Raw genomic sequence first — 19178 nt, 5'->3', positions numbered from 1 at the left:
AACAAGGCAGAGGACACCCCCATTCTAGACAAAGTGACTTCCTTTAACACTAACTCACTTGGCAACCTGGAACAGATGACTGGAAAGAAGGTTCTCAAAGTTTTCTATTCTTGGTCTGGAAGCCTGGGAGAAACCCACCGAGGGGGACTAAAAGGAGATGAGGGAAGAGAGGTAACAGTAGGACAGCTCAACCCCAGGGCCACTGCCACAGGCTCAGTGATGAGAGACACCTGGTCAGTGCCACAGACCCAGAATCCTTGGAGTCGGTGCTATAGCAGAAAAGGCCCAGGACCCACAGTCTCCTTTCTGCACAGTGCATGGAATTTCTATGACCTCTGCAGCACCATCACCAGTGGTGACCCGGGGAGCCTCAGAAGAACAGGGACTGTGTCACTGAATTTTTAAATTCCCCAAACCTAGCCCTAGTGGCCCGTGGCTGCAGTTGTTCAATAAATACGTGTTTCATTAAGGTACCAGGTTGGGTACCAATGATAAGCCCCAGACAACTCCCTTGTGGTCAATCTTTTAATATGCCTTGTGATTCTTTTTCTTCTGTGGCTCACACACTCAGATTAATGCCTCTCTGGGTGCAATTCTCCTTGGAAATGCCCATTTACATGATGTGAAAACTCACCTGAATAATGGCCTAACTGTATATACTAAATTGTGCTAAATTATGTGGTGTGAATGCTATTCTCTCAAGATCGAAATAATTCCCCCTTCCACTCCACCTTGCCTCCTCCAAGCTAAAAAGATACGTAACCCAGGTCCCAGTGGGTCTCCAGAAAATTTGTTCCTGGGTGAAATTTTACCCCCTCTGAATCCATAGGACCAAGTTTCTATACTCATGTCAGCAGTTGGCCACATCACAAGATAGTAGAAAAGCACTTTGAAAACTGCCCAGTATTTGAACACATGGATGACACGTCTCTTGAATTATTTTGCTCTTCATTTGGGTCTTCTCGAAATTACAAACTCCCAGAAGGCAGCGACCACATTCTGTACCTCTGTGAGTCACTATGACCAGAATAATGAAGAATCTGCACTTAGAGACTATTCCAAACCCTCTTGAGCCAAAGACCTTGGCTGCCTTTTCCCACCTTCTCTGAGTTTTGGGCTTCCCTGGATCATCTGGCACTATTCGTTGCCAGGTACACTTAAGTACGGCCAGGGGAACAACCAATTCACTGAAATGTCAACTCCCCTCCCCTCCAGCCCATCTTCTGTCTCTGGGTCAGCATGACTTGGCTTAATTTTAACTTCTACCTGCAGTAAGATCTCCAAAAGAATTCAAGGTCAGGGGGATGCAGATGAAAAGGAGGGCTTAACATAAACCGGAGTTAGCACAACACAGCTCCCTGCTTAGCTCAGTAAATGGAAAAGCTGGGGGTCTCCTGCAGTACAAGGCAAAGACGTCAACAAGGTTAAGGCCAGCAAACCCCAGCAGGAGCGGACGGTCAGAAAGTGACGGGGACACAAGAACACAGGCATCCAGGGCCCCCTGGCTGCTAGAGTGGTGCCACTTTGAGTCACCTAGGAATCTGAAAAAGACAGGAACGGCCTTGTGGCAGGGCCGCAGCGGCAGCTGGGTCCCCAGCTCAGGGCAGCACTAGCTGGCATGGCGGGGTGTTCCAAGTGAGCCGGGTCTCCCGGCAAACCCTCTCCTTTCCACCTGCAATTGCCAAGCAAAGATGCTCTGAGCACTCGGGCTGTCTCCCAGCTCTAAGGGGTCAGAAACAAATTGCAGCCGATAAAACTAAGAAAAAGGATAAGACACCCCATGGAAGAATCCAAACGTCCCAGGGCCAAGACGATTATGCCTTAAGCCTGTGTAACTCAATTCCAAGCATTCCTTTCGTCGGGCATTTGTTTCACCTTCACTGTGCACCGCACATTGTGAAGGTCTGCAAAGGATGACAAGCAATTTCTGTCTTCGGGGAGCTCAGGTTTCCAGGGCAGGGTTCATAGCCCTGGGCGTAGAGGTGAGGAACGCAGACTTGGAACCCAGATTGCCTGGGTCAAATCCTGGCCAGGCCGCTCATTGGCTGGGTGACCCCAAGCACTTCAATTCTCTGTGCCTCAGTTTCCTCATCTGCAAAATGCAGGTGACGACAGAAGCTAGCTCATGGTGTGGCTCGGAGGAACGCGTTAACACACGCCAACTGCTCAGAACAGGCACACGGTAAGCCTTCCAGAAGTGCCAGCAGTTACATAGGCGAGCGGCATGAGCACTATTAGCTCATAGTTATTAACCCACAGGACGTGGGTGATCTTTAAGGGAAGCTGGTGAATACCTTGAAACTATGTAATTTATGCCCCCGTGCGCACAGGTTTTCCGAGGATAACACCCGTAGCCTTCATCGAATTCTCGAGATCAGACAAGATCGGGCGCGTTCAGGGTGGTATGGCCGTAGACTTCATCGAATTCTCAAGAAGCAAAGCTGAAGGAAAGCTTAGTGAACGAGGGGACTGCAGGACAACTGCAGCAGTTACCTGTGCCCTCCTGTTAACTAGGCAAAGGATAAAAGCCAAGTAGAGCTGCCCAAGAGAACTTTCTGCAATGACAGAAATGTTCTCTATGTGTACTGTCCCCAAAATAGTAGCCATCGGCCTCATGTGGCTTCTGGGCATCTGAAATGTGGCTAAGGAGACTGAAGAACTGAACTTTCAGTTTTATTAACTGGCCTTTAAGTAGTCACATGTGGCTAACGGCTGCCATTCTGCACATCACAGAGCCAGTCAGCTTGGGGAGGAAGACACCACAGGCAGAGAACAGAATACGCAACAATGCAAAACACTGGATCGTGTGCTCCGAAGCTGGGAGCACAACCATAGGATGGACCCAGCGGCGGGGGCGGGGGGCTGAGGGTGTACATGGGGGCGCAGCACCGAGAACACAGGTGCCAGTGCACGAGCCAGACTGAAAAGCCCTGTGTCCGCACTCAGATCCGGGCCTGACATTGGACACAGGAATGCTGTACGGGTCAAGGTTTTCCAGAGAAACAGAACCAAAAGGACGTGCCCACCGATGTCCGTGCTGCTTCCCTTTACTGCACTTCAAGAACACTGAGGTTTTTACAAACTGAAGGTCGGTAGCAACCTTGTGTCCCGCAAGCCCATCGGCGCCACTTTTCGACAGCATCTGTTCACGAGTCTGTCACGTTTTGGTGATTCCCGTAATATTTCAAACGTTTTCATTATTATTATATTGGGTTGCTGCAATGTCACGATAGAACTCAAATGGATGAGGACGTGCTTCGCAGGGATGAGCAACGAAAGTGGTTCCTTGAGATGGGAACTACTCCCGGTGAAAATGCCGTGAACGTCGTTCAAATGACAATGAAGGATTTAGAGCATCGCGTAAACTTAGTTGACGAAGCAGCAGCAGGGTGTGGGAAGACTGATTCCCAACTTTTTTTTTTTTAATTTTTTTTTTTTTAACATTTATTTATTTTTTGAGACAGAGAGACAGAGCATGAATGGGGGAGGGGCAGAGAGAGAGGGAGACACAGAATCGGAAGCAGGCTCCAGGCTCCGAGCCATCAGCCCAGAGCCCGACGCGGGGCTCGAACTCACGGACCGTGAGATCGTGACCTGGCTGAAGTCGGACGCTTAACCGACTGCGCCACCCAGGCGCCCCCTGACTCCCAACTTTGAAAGAAATTCTACTGCAGGTAAAATGTTATCAAACATCATCACACGCTGCAGAGAAATCATTTGCGAAAGGGAAAATCAACTGAAAAGGCAGACTTCACTGTTGTCTGAAGAAAGTGCCCCAGTCACCCCAACCTGCACCAACTACCGTCTGATCATTCACCAAGACGAACCCTCCACCGGCAAAAAGATTACAACTCACTGAAAGCTCAGATGACGGTTAACACGTTTCTTTCAAGCAATAAAATATTTTTAAATTAAGGCCTTTTGTTTTAAGAGAGCGAGCAAGCACATGAGCAGGAGAGAAGGGCAGAGAGAGAGAGAAAGAGAGAGAGAGAGAGAGAAAGAGAGAGAGAGAGAGAGAGAGAGGCAGCGGGGGGAGAGGGAGGGAGGGAGGGAGGGACAGTGAGAACCCCAAGCAGGCTCCATGCTAAGCGCGTAGCCTGACACAGGGCTTCATCCTGTGACCCCGGGATCACGACCTGAGCTGAAATCAAGAGTTGGACGCTCAATCTACTGACTGGGCAATTAAATTAAGGCATGTGCTTTTTTTTTTTTTAGACATAATGCTATTGCACTTTTAATATGCTACAGTACAAGATAAACAAAGTTTATGTATGCACAGTGGAAAAAAAAAATCACTTGACTTGCTTTACTGTGCCAATGCAGTGGTCTGGAACCAAGCCTGCCATATCCCCAAGGTATATCTGTTTGTAAAGAAAAAGGTTTTAGGGAATCAACTCACATAACTATGGGGCTGGCAGGTCCAAATCTGCAGGGTGGGACAACAGGCTGAACACTCAGAGAACGGTCACTACTTCAATCAAGTCCAGAGACCATCTGCTACAGAACTCTCTCTTGCTTGGGGCAGGTCGCTCTTTTGTTCCATTCAGTCCTTCAACTGATTGGATGAGCATCTTCCCCCCACCACCACCCCCCCCACCCCCCCACCCCCGTTATGGAGAGCAATCTGCTTTACTTCAATCCCACCAGTTTGAATGCAAATCTCATCCAATAAACACCCTCACAGAAACGTTCAGAATGATGTTTGACCACATACCTCGGTGCTGGTGTGGCCCAGCCAAGTTGACATACAAAATCAACCATCCCGCCCGCACGCCAAACTTTTTGGGAACTATCAGCAGAACTGACTCTGGCAAGATTCAGTTGGGAGGCATCGGGGGGGGGGGGGGGGCACCAGGAGTCAGGGACACCACACCAACTGAAAGGCTATTTCAATCATCCCTGCAAGACAGCAGGGCTTCTACCAAAGAAGTGTCAATAGGAAATGAGTCATTTAATTCATATTTGTTAAAAGAAAGTATGAATGGATTCTGTGACTTGACAAAACACATAGACGCACACGGTTACACCTTCGTGGGAAGCTACTACGATTTCCTCCTAGGTCTCTGACACAATATAAAGGACAGGAAGTCTCTCCACATACCACGAAGGGAGGGAAGTGACATAGCAGAGGAAAATGGGGTATAACATTTCCCTACTTCAGCGAGTCCTTGGTCTGCTCTGGGGGTCACACCTGCTCACCTCTAACTCCTTCTGACCCAGAGTCTTTCTACAAGACAGACAGGCAAACCACAGCACAGACGTGGCACAATTGGTTGGCTGCCTCCCAATATCTATCCTCCCCTCCACCCTAATGTACAACTAAAAAAACCACCCTAAGCCAAGCCTCCCTTGCAGCTACCCATGACTATGTGACTGGGTTCTGGAAGTAAAATGGAAGCAGAGTGGTGTCTGAGAATTCCAAGTAGACTCTTTAAAAGAGAAGAAGCATATGTCCCTTCCCCACTCCTCTTTTACCCCTTCTCTTCTGAAATGCAGATGTGATGGCTGGAGCTCCCGGAGCTACCCTGGACCATGATGTGACTTGGAGGCTGGGACTCACATAGGACTGAGCAACACGTAAGTCGCTAGGTCTCAGATGACCATGGGGTCAGAGCACCAACCTAGACTGCCTCCTTCGGGTCCTCCTTTTAAGCAGAAGAAAGTATCCTAATGTGTATAGATGACTGTTTTTGAGTCCTTGGTTACTTGCAACCAAATGCAATTCCTGGTTGACATAAGAGGAGGCCATTATTTTGTGCATAAGGCAATGTAAATTTCAGGACTTCAGGCTGTGGAGCTTTATATCTTCTTACGGCCTGAGGTGTTGGGATGAGGCCAGACAGAAGAGGAATCTACATAAACTCAATACAGCGCCCTCTTCTCATGATTTCCTTCCAACTGTTCTCAAAAGAACCCACTAGAGATGCCTTCAATCACCTTGGTTGAGTGCCCAGGCCGGTGTGAAAACAGACTTCCCAGTCTCCTCTGTGTAAAGACAACCTTCTCTTAGTTGGCCTCAGCCTGAGATCAAGAGACTTAAATTCAAAGAATAAGAGAAGCTTAGAGGAGATCGATACACCATGACTTTTAGAAATAAAAAAGGCCCACCATCTTCTCTGCGGTACGGTGTTTTGCCACAGGAATGTGCTGAGGCTGGTAACGAATTGAAGAACAAATGGTCTCCTCCTTACTTCCATTCAACCTACTTCCTCCAAGGGAAACATACAAAGCAAGGCTTCCTGAACATAGCAGATCATTGCCCTAAGTGAACCAAAGAGGCACTCCTTCCCCTGTGAGAATGTAAGCGCCGAGGCGCCTAGCAAAGCTTTCAAATGAAAAATTAACACACAAACATGAATAAACGATCAAACTAACAAAGACACTTGAGCACGGGGAAGGGGAGACAGTTCAAGGGAGGCAGATGCCAGTTGGTGCCTGGATAAGTCGAGGGAAAGAGCGGCTGAGGGGCCCACATTTGGGAAGATCCTTCAGAAGAGACCTAGTTTGTGTGGCCCGTTCACGGAGCCCTTCAGAATTCTGTCTGGAGCTGACCAGCTCTCAGCAATCAAGCTGGTAAGGCTGAGGGGGGCCGTGATCATAGACTCAGCCACTTTTCTTAGAAACCCATTGCTTCCTGGGAACACTAGGCTTAGGAGAGCAGAACTTCAGTGAGAGATGCTGAGTGTTCTCAGTTGTCCTGGACGCTCCTACACATTCCCTTGTACCCGCCCAAGGCTACAGGCTAAGGAATGGCACAGCAGGGACCAGAATCCCTCCACAGCAACACATGCCATGAATTCAGGGACCTGAGGTGGGGCAGGTCTGACTCCAAAAACCACCTTATCCATCTGGCTGATGACACAGCTCCCATCCTTTGGAGGGCTGCTAGATCTAACACATACAAACAGAGGACTCCCAGTGAAATTTTATTTCAGGTACACAACAAATAATTTTTTTTAGTTACGTAAGTCCCAAATATCACATGAGATAGACGTATCTTTTACCTTTTTTAATTTACTTTTTAATTCACATCCAATTATTAGCATACAATGCAACAATGGTTTCAGGGGTAGATTCCTTAAGCCCCTTACCCATTTAGCTCATCCCCCCTCCCACAACCCCTCTGGCAACCTTCTATTTATCCTCCATGTTTAAGAGTCTCTTATGTTTAGTCCCCCTCGCTGTTTTTATACTATTTTTGCTTCCCTTCCCTTATGCTCATCTGTCTTGTATCTTAAATTCTTCATATGAGTGAAGTCATATGATATTTGTCTTTCTCTAATTTCACTTAGCATAATACCCTCCAGTTCCATCCACGTAGTTGCAAATGGTAAGATTTCATTCTTTTTGATTGCCAAGTAATACTCCATCGTATATATATACCACATCTTCTTTATCCATTCATCCGTCGATGGACATTTGGGCTCTTTCCATACTTTGGCTATTGTCGATAGGGCTGCTATAAACATGGGGGTGCATGTGCCCCTTCAAAACAGCACACCTGTATCCCTCAGATAAATACCTAGTGCAATTGTGGGGTCATAGGGTAGTTCCATTTTTAATTTTTTGAGGAACCTCCACACTGTTTTCCCAAGTAGCTGCGCCAGTTTGCATTCCCACCAGCAGTGCAAAAGGGTCCCTCTTTATCCGCATCCTGTTAACATCTGTTGTTTCCTGAGTTGTTAATTTTAGCCATTCTGACGGGTGTGAGGTGGTATCTCATTGTGGTATTGATTTGTATTTCCTGGATGGCAAGTGATGTTGAGCATTTTTTCATGTGTCCGTTAGCCATCTGGATGGCTTCTTTGGGGGAGAAGTGTCTATTCGTGTCTTTTGCCCATTTCTTCACTGGACTATTTGTTTTTTGGGTGTTGAGTTTGATAAGACGGAGGTATCTTTTAAAAAACTATCTGAAATTCATATCAACCGAAAATCCTGTATTCTGTCTGCTGCCTCCACCTCTGGTTTACATTCCATGAAAACATTCCACCATGCAGAAATGAACACACACTCCCCTCCTCCTGGGAATGGATGTGGTTCCTTCACACACGTCAAGAAGCTTCTGCTCTGCCACAGACCCTGAGCTGGGAATCTGCAGTCCTACACACAGGAAGCAGAGTGTCCCAACACAGGGGAATGCTTCTAAAGCAGAGCTACTCAGATGTCCAGGGTCCGTAAATCCGTGAGCCTTATCACTCATCTACTTTTTTTTTTTTTTTTTTTAGGTTCAGGTATTTACATTGCTTTAATTTTAATTTATTATTTTGAGTGTTTCTTTTTTAAGTTAGTTAACACACAGTGTAATACAAGTTTCAGGAGTAGATTTCAGTGGTTCATCACTTTCATATAACACCCAGTGCTCATCCCAAGTGCCCTCCTTAAAGCCCATTATACACCTAGCCCATCCCCTACCACCTCTCTCCGTCAACCCTCAGTTTGTTCTGTCCTTAAAAGTCTCTTGTGGTTTGTTTCCCTCTCTTCTCTACCCCACCCACCCTTCCCCTATGTTCGTCTGTTTTGTTTCTTAAAGTCCACATACGAGTGAAAGCATATGGTATTTGTCTTTCTCTGATTGACTGTTTTCGTTCATCTGCTTCTTAGTGTGAATAAGGCCATCGATTCTTCAGGGTAGATTTTCACAGAAGGAAAGGAGGAGAATATGAAGTCACACTGGGAGGGCTTGGAGGGGGACTGGAGGAGAAAGGAAGGAAAGCAGGGTGGGCGGACGGTATCCGCAAGGTGAGGAAAGGGAACGGAAAGGTGAGCCAAAAGCGCTCAAGAGAAACAGCACCATCTGTCCGGGACCAAACCTTGTTACCTGACAGCATAAAAAGGCCCACCCCCATTTACAAAACAAAAATATGTCCCATAGTCTGATTTTCTTCAGCTGAGACATCGGTCGTCCTGCCACTCGTGCCAGAGTGGTTTACAGAGAGGGGAGGGAAGGGTCGATCCGTGTTAACGCAACAATTTTATTGAAGATGGAAAGAAAGAAGAGAAACATCCAAGGAGCCTCATGGTTTTGGATACAGTACAAAACTCCACACCTCCCACTACCCTCGAGCCGCGGTGACAAACCACCTGGGTCAGCTTCAGGCAGCACATTGCCCGCCAAGCAGCACTTACTGGGCATCAGCCATGACCGCATGAAAGGCAAAGGGGACAAGGAAGAGGGAATTGGCCCTGACGACACTCCCAACTGACAAGGTCATGGGGGGTAATACTGCTGGGCTGAGACTCTGTTGCGACCAGACCCACACTGGTAGCTTCCTGACACCTGCCAGGCAGGAAAGGGTCAAAGCAAGCGGCCCACTGCACCACCAGAGGAGAAAACCCCAGGATCAGCAACACGCCCTGCTACAGCCCCAACACAGCCCGCCAAGCACGAGGCACAGTGACTCCAGGGAGGTGAGCCCTGCTGACGTAAGCCTCAAGACCTACTCTGTGTCAGGAGGCTTCGACCTGGGTCACTTCGACCCTCCCACTGACCCCATCTGTGATCAAGCATCTAGGCTTCCCAAATGCACCTGCTTCTTCCCCAGAAATTCCAAGCAAGACTGCAAAGCAGGATACAGTCTTACAGGCAAGGGAGAGTTAACAGTCCATTCTCCTCTCTGGCTGTAAATCACCAGGAGCTCTGCCTTGGGGCAGGTGCCCCATCACTCACCGCCTGCCCTTACCCTGGGCCGCAGGGATGACGCAGTTCCCAGAAACTGGCCTGTGGCCCCCCAGTGGGAACGTGATCAGGGCCATGGGGAAGGACGTCAGTGACCCAGACCTCCTCACCCGAGTCCTACGTGGGAGCTGCCGCCCAGCGGAAATGAAAAGTGACCGGGAAGAAGGGAGGCATGACGAGGTCGCGCCCGAGTCGCAGGAGAACCAGGAGGGCGTGCCACAAGGGGAAGGAGTTTCAAAGGGCCCCAAATTGCTTGGAAGAAGAGCCTCACAGTTACCCCCTGAGCAGAAAAGGCAGGGACACTGCCTTGAGTAACTCAACTTCGCTAAACCTCAGTTTCCCGCTCTGCAAAACCTACAAAAGTACCTCCCTCCTGCATCTGAAGTATGTAGAAAAGTGCTCGGTACACAGAGTGCCAAAGTTCCTCTCCTCTCCCTCCTTCCCTCCATCCTGAAGCTCTGACTCAGTTCTTTCCACACACACGCTTCCAGTAAACTGTCCAGAGTCGAGTCCCAGCTCCCCCCGCCAAGCCATCCTGCATCCTCGCCCATGACATTCCCACCGCGGCCCCCGTCGTGGCTTAACATTCAGGAGGGTGAGCGCACCCCCTTCTCCCAAAGCTGGATCCCCACGGTCAACTTCCTACTGGCATTCAGGCTATTCAGGTCAAAACCTCGGAGTTCCCAGTGACTCATTCTTGACCGCCGGTTAACCACTCCGTCTGTTAAAGCTGGCCTTCGTATGCTCTCAGACTAAGCCATGACACCAGAAGGATTTACGCACGGACGCAAGTAATGGTCTTTGGGCTCTAAGACCAGGTCCCTCACCTGTGATATGGGGACAAACAGGAAAGATAAATGCTCTCCCCTACACAGAGCAGTACACATGGTGCCTGGCACATAGTTAGATCTCAAAAGATGATGCCGCTATTAACGGAAGACACAATATTTGGCTTCAATGTCTAATCACCGTCTCAAAGAATAGAACCCCCCACATAAGAGGCCACTGTGGCTGCTCTGTGGTGTCTCAACCCAGAGTGGAGGCCGGGCTGAGGCTGTCTGGTACTCGCTCAGCTGGCCGTCATTCCTTCCCTTTCTGGCTCTTCAGCTCCCAGAAAGCTTCCTTTCCACAGCTCTGGAGCTGATGCACTTACCCCAGGTTACGTCCACACTGACTTCTCCCTCAGATCTCAGCTCTTTTGTCTTTGCTACCCGGACTCTTGCACTTTGGGGCTCAGGTGCACCTTTCTGCCCAGGCTTCCAACTCCAGCCCCTACAGTGACCTCACCACCCCCTGGCTTCTTCCACACGATGTCTATCTCTGTGCCCTGTGGTTCAGTTGTCTAACCAACGAGCCTCACCCATCGGACTCTTTACTCAGTGAATACAAATGATTCTCCTTATTCACAGATCCCACATTTGCAAATGTGTCTACTCACTACAACTTGTTACCCCAAATCAACATTTATGGTATCTCCAGGGTCCAGACCCACCGAGAGAAGCAAAACATTTAGTTATTCAACATGCATGTTCCCAGCTGAGGTCCAACAAGGCAACACTCTGCCTCCTTGTTTCAACTCTCATGTTGTAAACAACTGTCCATCTCTGTCTTAGTGCCACATTTCTCACATTTTTGTGCTTTTTGTTCGATTCAGCTGTTTGGCCCCCAAGCCTAGTGCTGAAGCGCTGTCTAGTGCTCCTAAGTGCAAGAAGGCTCTGACATGCCTTATGTAAGGAGAAAATACATGTTTTACATAAGCTTCATTCAGGTGTGAGTCATAGTGCTGTTGGCCATGAGTCTACTGTTAATGAATCAACAATACAGTGCATCTAGAAAAAGAAAGAGGAAATTTGCAGATTCCTACAAGAGGCTGTTCCAGTGAGTGCTAAAGTCACGTCCATAGCGCATGAGGAAGCTACGGACAAGTTTAAGTTTGTGGACTCTGTTTGGTATCAATGCATGGGAGGTCTTGACCAATTTAAAAAGCACTGTATGATGCTCAAAGCCAAGTAAATTTACAATCGTGTCACCCAGGGTCGGCAAAATGTTTGACCCTCCTTGGCTAGTGTTTTGTTATAAAGAAGTACTGTATATAATTATTTTTAAGAAATATATATATTAAGTAAGGTGCCTTTAAAGACAGACATACGTAAAACAAGGCTACGTATGGGTCAGTTGATGAAAATGTGACCAGAGGCTCTCAGGAACTTGACCCTGTATTTCACCTACAAGCAATACCTCAATAGGATGCCTCTCTAACTCAGCATGGGTAGCAACTTTTTAAGTTTATTTTAAGAGCGAAAGAGCATGCAAATGAGCAGGGGAGGGAAGTGAGAGAATCCCAAACAGGCTCCACGCTGTCAGCACAGAGCCCAATAATCCCACAAATTGTGAGATCATGACCTGAGCTGAAACCGAGTCAGACCCCTGACTGAGCCACCCAGGCATCCAGGTAGGGGCTTTGGAGAACATAACTATTGTGAATAAGAACAATGGACTGTAATTACGTATGCCGTAAAAATCGTCTTATTTGTATGTGTTGACAGGGCTCCTGGATGATATAGACCACATTTTATGCTCCACAATGGCCGGCACAGACAAAGGGGAGATGCTCAGAAAACACTTTCAGAAACCTTTAACTTGCCAACCCACTAGCCCACTATAATCCACGGACTCACTCTATGTCTCAGATGGAGGGGGGAACAACCCCACACTTTAAATCAGATCAGTTACAGAGATTCCACTTTTGCCCCCAAACACCCCACCCCACCCCACATGCTTTTATAAGACTAAAAGGGGAATGCCAGCTCCACAGAGTTAGGGTCTTTGTCCCATTCTTGACAAGTGGCTACTTGTCCTACAATTAGTAGGAACCAGTAAATATTTGTTGAATGAAAGAAAATAAATTAGAAGGAAAAAAAAAAAAAACCCAACAAGTAAAGAGAGCAAGAACCCATGCTTGACATGTCTTCGAGTTTGTGTCCCAAGTTTGTGGAACCCGGCCCTCTACTTCTCTACTTACGGAAGGTCTTCTGCCAACAAAATCAGCATCTAGAATTCCCCAACCAAAAAAAAGACTACAATGCTCTGTTCCTCTATGACTAACGTAAGAATTCAAGGCATTATTTGATGCACTTGACCTGTCTCATCTCGTGGCAAACGTGACTCTCCATCCATGCATTCAAGGCCCTCACCACACTGTCTGTGAGGGCTCAGAGTGTTTGCGATCAGTGAACAGGCAAGTCAGAGACTCCCTCTGCATTATTATTGATCTTCTGGCACATGTTACCCCCACAAGCAACTCGGTATTTCCTTGACTGCCTGGGTTAACCCTCCTGTCCTCACATTCTTGACATTTTACCCAACACAGGACTGTTTCTTCCATCCAGAGGTTTTTGGTGTGGTGGTCTTTTGTTTTCAAGGCAGCAGATTCACCAGAGAGACAGATACAATGTTTGAGAGGAAAATACATCTGGAATAAGAACTAAGATTTTTTTTTTTTTTTGGTGCAAATGTTTTATAAGTACTAATTCCATTACTTTATAAGTAATTTCCAATTACTTTATAAGTAATTCCATTACTATGGTAAGTTGCCAAAAATGGCTACAACATTTCACAGGTGCTTTACAGGTGGACTTTATTTTTCCCCACCTCTTGAATTTGGACTGACCGTGTGCCTTATTCTGCCCAACAGGACATTAACACATGTGACGCAGGAAGAGGCTCGAAGAGAGCTTGTCCTTTTAGTTCCTGGAATCCCAACACCACGGGAAGAAGCCAGCCTGTTGGATGAGACTCATATGGTCCAGTCACCCGGGATGCCTTTGCTGACAACAGGCCAAGTGCCTAACAGATGAAGCCATCTAACATCAGAAAAACTGCCCACCCGAGTCATGAGCTAAATAAATGTTTTAGGCCATTTTAGGTTCGGGGTGGTTTGTTTCACAGCAAAAGCTAACATACACAATTTTATAGATGAAGAAACTGAGGCACAGAGATTAAGTAATCCACCCCAAGTCCCACACCTATTAAATGGTAAGGTGGGATTCAAAGCCAATCTGTCTGGCTCAGAGGAAAGGCCAAGATTTGCCAGTTGTCCTACAGCTAAGTCACTCTACGAGTTTCAAATGCCTCTCCTCTCACCTACTTCCCCAAAGGAGGCTGAGTATAGAACGTGGACTCACATGGCCTCATAAACACAATACAGGCAACTTCCAGCACTGAATGACCCTATTTCGCATTTATGTTGCTCTTCAGGTTTGCAAAGTCTTCTGACACACTACAACCATTTAAAAATAAGAGTTGGGGCATCCTGGTGGCTCAGTCAGTTAAGCATCTGACGCTTGGTTTCAGCTCAAGTCATGATCTCATGGTTCATGGGTTCAAGCCCCACGTTGGGCTCAGTGCAGAGCCTGCTTGAGATTCTCTCTCTCTGCCCCTTCCCTGCTTGTGGTCTGTGTCTTGCTCTCTCTCAAAATAAATAAATAAATACACTTAAATTAATAAAAAACAAAAGTTGCCCAAATGTTCACCATCAGATTAACAAAATGTGCTATATCCATACCACAAACTATTACTCAGCCTTAAAAAAGAATGCAATTTTAACATACACCGTAACATGGACGAACCTTGCAGAGGTTATGCAAAGTGAAATCAGCCAGTCACAGAAGGGCAAATACTGCCTGATTCCACTTGTATGGGGCACTCAGAAGAGTCAAAATCCCAGAGACAGAAAGTAGAACCATGGTTGCCAAGGGCTGGGGTGGAGGGAGGAAGGGGGAGTTGGCATCTAACACAACTTGAAGATGGATGGCGGTGGGGCTGCTCCCTAATAGGAACATACTTAATGCTGCTCAGTTACACATTTCGAAACGGCTCAAATGGTGATATGTACGTTCTCTATAGTTTACCGCACTTTCAAAAGAGAAACAAAAAAGCGGAAGCATTGGGACTGGCAGTGATAAAAACGACAGGCCCAGGGCCACTGCTAGACCAGTCAGAGCCCCAGGAGCAAAGCTAGCAAGAAACGCTCAACTGTTCGGGCTCACATGGCTCCACCCCCTCGTCAGACACTGACGCCTTATACACGCTGAAGGCCACGTGGGCTGACAGGTATGTCAAAGCAGCCTTACAAACATGCTCTGGCTCAAGGACAAAAACCCTCAAATAAATGAAAGCCAGTTCCCTGCCCCCACCCCAGCTGGGCGTGGGGGGCTATGTTCTCCCTCCTCTTGGCGGAATTTGGGCTGGATTTTCACAATCAGAGGACTGGAGCTGACTCATCCCTTATCCAACGTGACAACAGGACCAATAAAGTTAACGCAAATTTTTGATGAGCAAATACAATTTCTACTGACCCAACAATTACAACTCTTTGTAGACTCTTCACGGAAAACCAAGCTCTTTAAGTCTCTTCTGCATCAGGGCTCTGGATGGATGGACATGGGCATTCAGAGAGACAGATCATAAAACCACCACCAGGATGATCTCATACAAAAAAAAAAAAAAAAAAAAGGAGACACAAATCAAATATTAACAGAAGATACAGGGACTTCTTTTCTTCGTTTCGTCTATTTTCGAAATTTTCTCCAACAAAAAAAGTTGTTTAATGCAGCTGAAACCTACGCTCATGCAGGGATTCCCCTGTCAAACACGGTGCCTCCCTGAAGTCCTGAGACAACCTCACGGGGAGAGCCGAGGCGGCTCCCGTAACCACCCCTGCTTCCTAGACCAGGAGGCAGAGGCTCTGGGAACACAGTGCCTCACGATACACGTTGAAGGAGATGCTCAGAGACCGCCCCTGCTGTACACAGCCAGAGGGTCTGTAAATACAGAAGGGAAGGGGGTGGGGATCAGAGAGAGGAAGAAAACAGGAAGCCCAACTGGCAGCCGCTGGAGGTGGGCCCCACCCCCTTCGCCATCAGGAAGGGCAGAGGATGCTGGTACACAAACAGACCGAGTCACCTGGCCCAAGCCCAGACAGCCCACCGTGTGCCCAGATGAAATGTGACATCCGTGCCCCGCCTCAGCCTTTGAGCATCCTTCCAGTTCCTCGGCTATACGCCAGCAAGGTCCCTTGCGGGCGAGGGGCAGAGGTCACTCCGGGCCTTCTCCGCCCTCCTTTTCCTGCCCCACCTGCAAGAAGGCAGGGGTTCCCTTCACATTCTTCTTGGCCTCTGCCAGTTGACAGTGAGTCACTCAGTCATCCCCAGGGTCTGGCTATTATCTTGTGAGACCTGATGACTCAGTGGCTCACCCAAGGGACTCCGTAATTGTCACGATCACTAGCCTCACTAGCCACGAGAAGGGATGAGAGGAAGGAGCGATGCCATAGTTCACAGCTGCCCAGCAGGGAGACTCTGCCGACCCAGCTCCCTCCTACCTCTTTTCCCATCAAAGAGGATTTGGAGAGGGAAAAGAAGAGAGTGGTATGAGATCTATCCCAGATGTGCCACAGACAACTGGGGACCTACCCGGCAAATGAGATTTAGATGAACAGATTTGCCAGCTGTGTTCCTATCCTTCCGCTTATGTGGCCACAGGGCAGGAAAGCCGGGGGGCGGGGGGGGTGGGGAGGACCAGGGACAACAAAGGAAACGCTCAGAATGCCGAGGAAGGGCCGGGAGGAACACTGGCCCTGCTGGAGGCCTGTCAATGCGTGGTTCACACTCATTTGTTCCGTTAGCCCTCATGGAGCTTCGCTACTACAAACAACAATAACAAGTCAGAAAGAGTGCCATGGAGAAAAAGCACATCAAGGAACAAGGGATGGTGGTGGTGGAGACAGCAAGTAGCAGTTATTTAAATGGTGGCCCAGGGAGGCTTTGTTGTTGATAAAGTGACATTTGAGCAGAAAAGTGAAGAACAGCCGAGTGAGCAGACCATGCAGATTCTGGGGTTAAGACAATGCCAAACAGAGGGGCACCTGGGTGGCTCAGACAGTTAAGCGTCTGACTCTCGATTTTGGCTCAGGTCACGATCTCACAGTTCATGAGTTCAAGTCCCATGTCGGGCTCTGTGCTGACAGCGTGGAGCCTGCTTGGGATTAATTCATTCGTTCGTTCGTTCATTCATTCTCTCTCTCTCTCTCCCCACCTCTGCTCTTCCCCCACTTGTGCACGCTCTCTCTCAAAATAAACGCTAAAAAACTAGACAACGCCAAACAGAAGGACCAGCAAATTCCAAGACTCTGAGGTAGGAGCACATGTGACACGAGTACAGCCAAAGATGGACACCTCCCACCTGCTGGGGCCAGTGACCTGATGGGCCAACCTCCACCGGTCCCTGAACACAAAGGTCCTGTTCACCAGCTTGGTGTCGAAGCCCGAGTTCAGGGGACCAAGTGAGGAAACCACTGCCGCAACTCCAAGGGGTTGTTTTAACAGACCAGTCTCTTAACGATCCCGAGGCACGGGCATATAGACAGTTCTAAGAGATATTTGTGGGCTCAAGAGAGTCAGAGGGCAATAAATTCAAGTGTTGAAGACTTTCAGAAAAGGTTTCACGACCTCCTTGGTACTGATCAATGTTTATGTTAAATTATCGTAAATTTCTCCTCAAACCCAAAACCCAAACCCTTTGCACTGCAATTTCAGGTCAAGAATACTGCTACTCTGGGCTACATCCCAGCTGGGGATGCCCCTTAAAGACCAGTGAGACACAGGCACTTTGGAGACAATACCTCAGGGTCTGGAGGACCTTTTAAGAAGGGTTTCACCTCCCAGAGAAAGGCAGAAAGAGGGGGCGGCTGCTCAGAGTTTGCTGCAGCCCAGTGAGTAACAGGCACTCCGATGCTGACCAACCCGGTTTAGCTGGTCAGGAAGGAGCAAGGGTTCAGGTGGCCATTCTGTCTAGGAATAAGGCAACCTATCTGGCAGGTTCCAAACAGAAAGCTCAGCTCAGGGTTCAGAGTATGAACACACATACGCAGCTAGGATCTCAGGAGAGCCACTAAAGCATCAAGGGAATCCCCTGATGAGAAATTTGAGAGGCCCGCGGAGGCAGGGCAAAGAGGAAGAACGCCCAAGTCCTGGCCCCTGACCCTCGACAGGTCTGGTCTGAACATGTTCCTAGATTTCTGAGGCTTCGTCTCCCCAAGAGTTCACCCTCCCTGCTCTACCGTGCCCAACCGCACGCGTGCGCACCCTGGTGTACACGTCCCCGTCACTCACTGAACGCTTTCTTACCGGCACCTTCCGTCACATAAACACACGACACGGATGGGACCGACAGTCTGGACCAACCGCTTAGGCCCGTTCTGGGTGGCCACGCACACTGAAAAGACATGGTGCGAGGAAGCCAGAGCGAGCGGGGGTGTGCGAAAGCCCCGGGGCTGGCACCCAGCAGACATCGGTGAGCGTTGGGGGCTCTTTTCCTCCCCCACTCACGGGGCCGGCTAGCGGAGGCTGGGAGGGGACAGAGGCAGAACACTGCACCACCTCAGTGGGGACAAAGGAGGACACACTCTGAAACCAGAGCCCGGTCCCATGCCGTCCAGCAATCGCCTGACCACAGCTCCCCTCTGCTGCCCCTTTGTCGGTGCCAGTTCCCCAGTTGCCTATTTGGGCTCTCGGGGCAGAGAACCCACGTCTCAAGAGAAGCAAATGGTAAATTCCTCTCAAACCAGAGAGGAGACGCTGCAAGGGAGGGAGTCTTCTGCCTGCTGCCTGCCAGGCGATCACCAGAGAGGGCAGAGGAAGACACCCTGTCTTCTAGACACGTCCTCTCATCCACACCAGCTGGCCCAGCTGCCTGGGGGGGGGGGGGGGGGGGTGCAGATCTGGGCACTATCTCGGTATCCAGGTGGCACCCACTCACAGGGTCGGCCAAATGCCAGCACCCACACTCTATTAATAGCGTCAGGAGCTGGAATGGAGCAGCTTGGGTAGGGGGAAGGAGAAAGCAAGAGGCTGTCTTCAAATGCAGTGTATACAAAGTCGTGGTGGCTCTGCATCCTGGGGGACTCGTGCTTCTAACCTTCGACCGGGGACACAGAAGTCAGAAGGTGCATCCAAAACATGGTTTGGGGCGGAGGCAGGGGAGACGGTCAGCGGGGCTACCTTACCTGCCTCGCCACCCTCCGGGCCTCCCAGTAGGGCTTCGAGTCTTCCACAGCTTTGCCAATTTTCTTCACCAGCTCGTCCAGCTTCACCGTTGCTTCCACCAGAACGGAGCGGAACTTCTGACGGGCATCCTGCAGCCAAGAGAAAACGAGGACCAGTTGAGGCTTAAGGAGGCATCCGCGAAAATCCACTTTCTCTATCCAAAAGCACCAAGGAGGGCCTTTGCAAAACCTACAAGCTCCTAAATTAATATCTTTGTGAGCAGCACCGTCTAAAACTCTGTGATACTGGAAATGTTCTATCACACTGTCCAATATGGTAGCCACTAGCCACATTTGGCTACTGAGCACTTGAAATTGGCTAAGGAGGCTGAGGAAATGGGTTTCCAACTTATTCAGTTTTAAGTAAGTATATTTCTATTTTAAAAATAAGCACGGGGT

General features: G+C 48.8%; 1 protein-coding gene and 1 long non-coding RNA gene across 2 annotated transcripts in view; one reads left to right on the top strand and one right to left on the bottom strand.

Annotated features, from left to right (window-relative positions):
- Nucleotides 1–19178, bottom strand: part of SH3BP5 (SH3 domain binding protein 5) — a 77495-nt gene that overhangs the window by 31595 nt on the left and 26722 nt on the right. The window contains exon 3 of the mRNA XM_025913389.2: nucleotides 18741–18869. Within this exon, the coding sequence (XP_025769174.2) occupies nucleotides 18741–18869 (129 nt within the window). The remainder of the gene's footprint in view (nucleotides 1–18740; nucleotides 18870–19178) is intronic.
- LOC147577155 (uncharacterized) lies at nucleotides 1064–13600 on the top strand. The gene is made up of 4 exons (XR_015239966.1): nucleotides 1064–1151; nucleotides 4216–4355; nucleotides 5497–5577; nucleotides 13371–13600. It is a non-coding gene; the product is annotated as an uncharacterized LOC147577155 (long non-coding RNA).

This window comes from Puma concolor, chromosome C2, assembly GCF_028749965.1.
Source record: "Puma concolor isolate L17-30 chromosome C2, mPumCon1.1.hap2, whole genome shotgun sequence".
NCBI classification, from domain to species: domain Eukaryota; kingdom Metazoa; phylum Chordata; class Mammalia; order Carnivora; family Felidae; genus Puma; species Puma concolor.
Note: the sequence above shows the minus strand (reverse complement) of the source record. Positions and strands in the feature narration are given on the sequence as shown.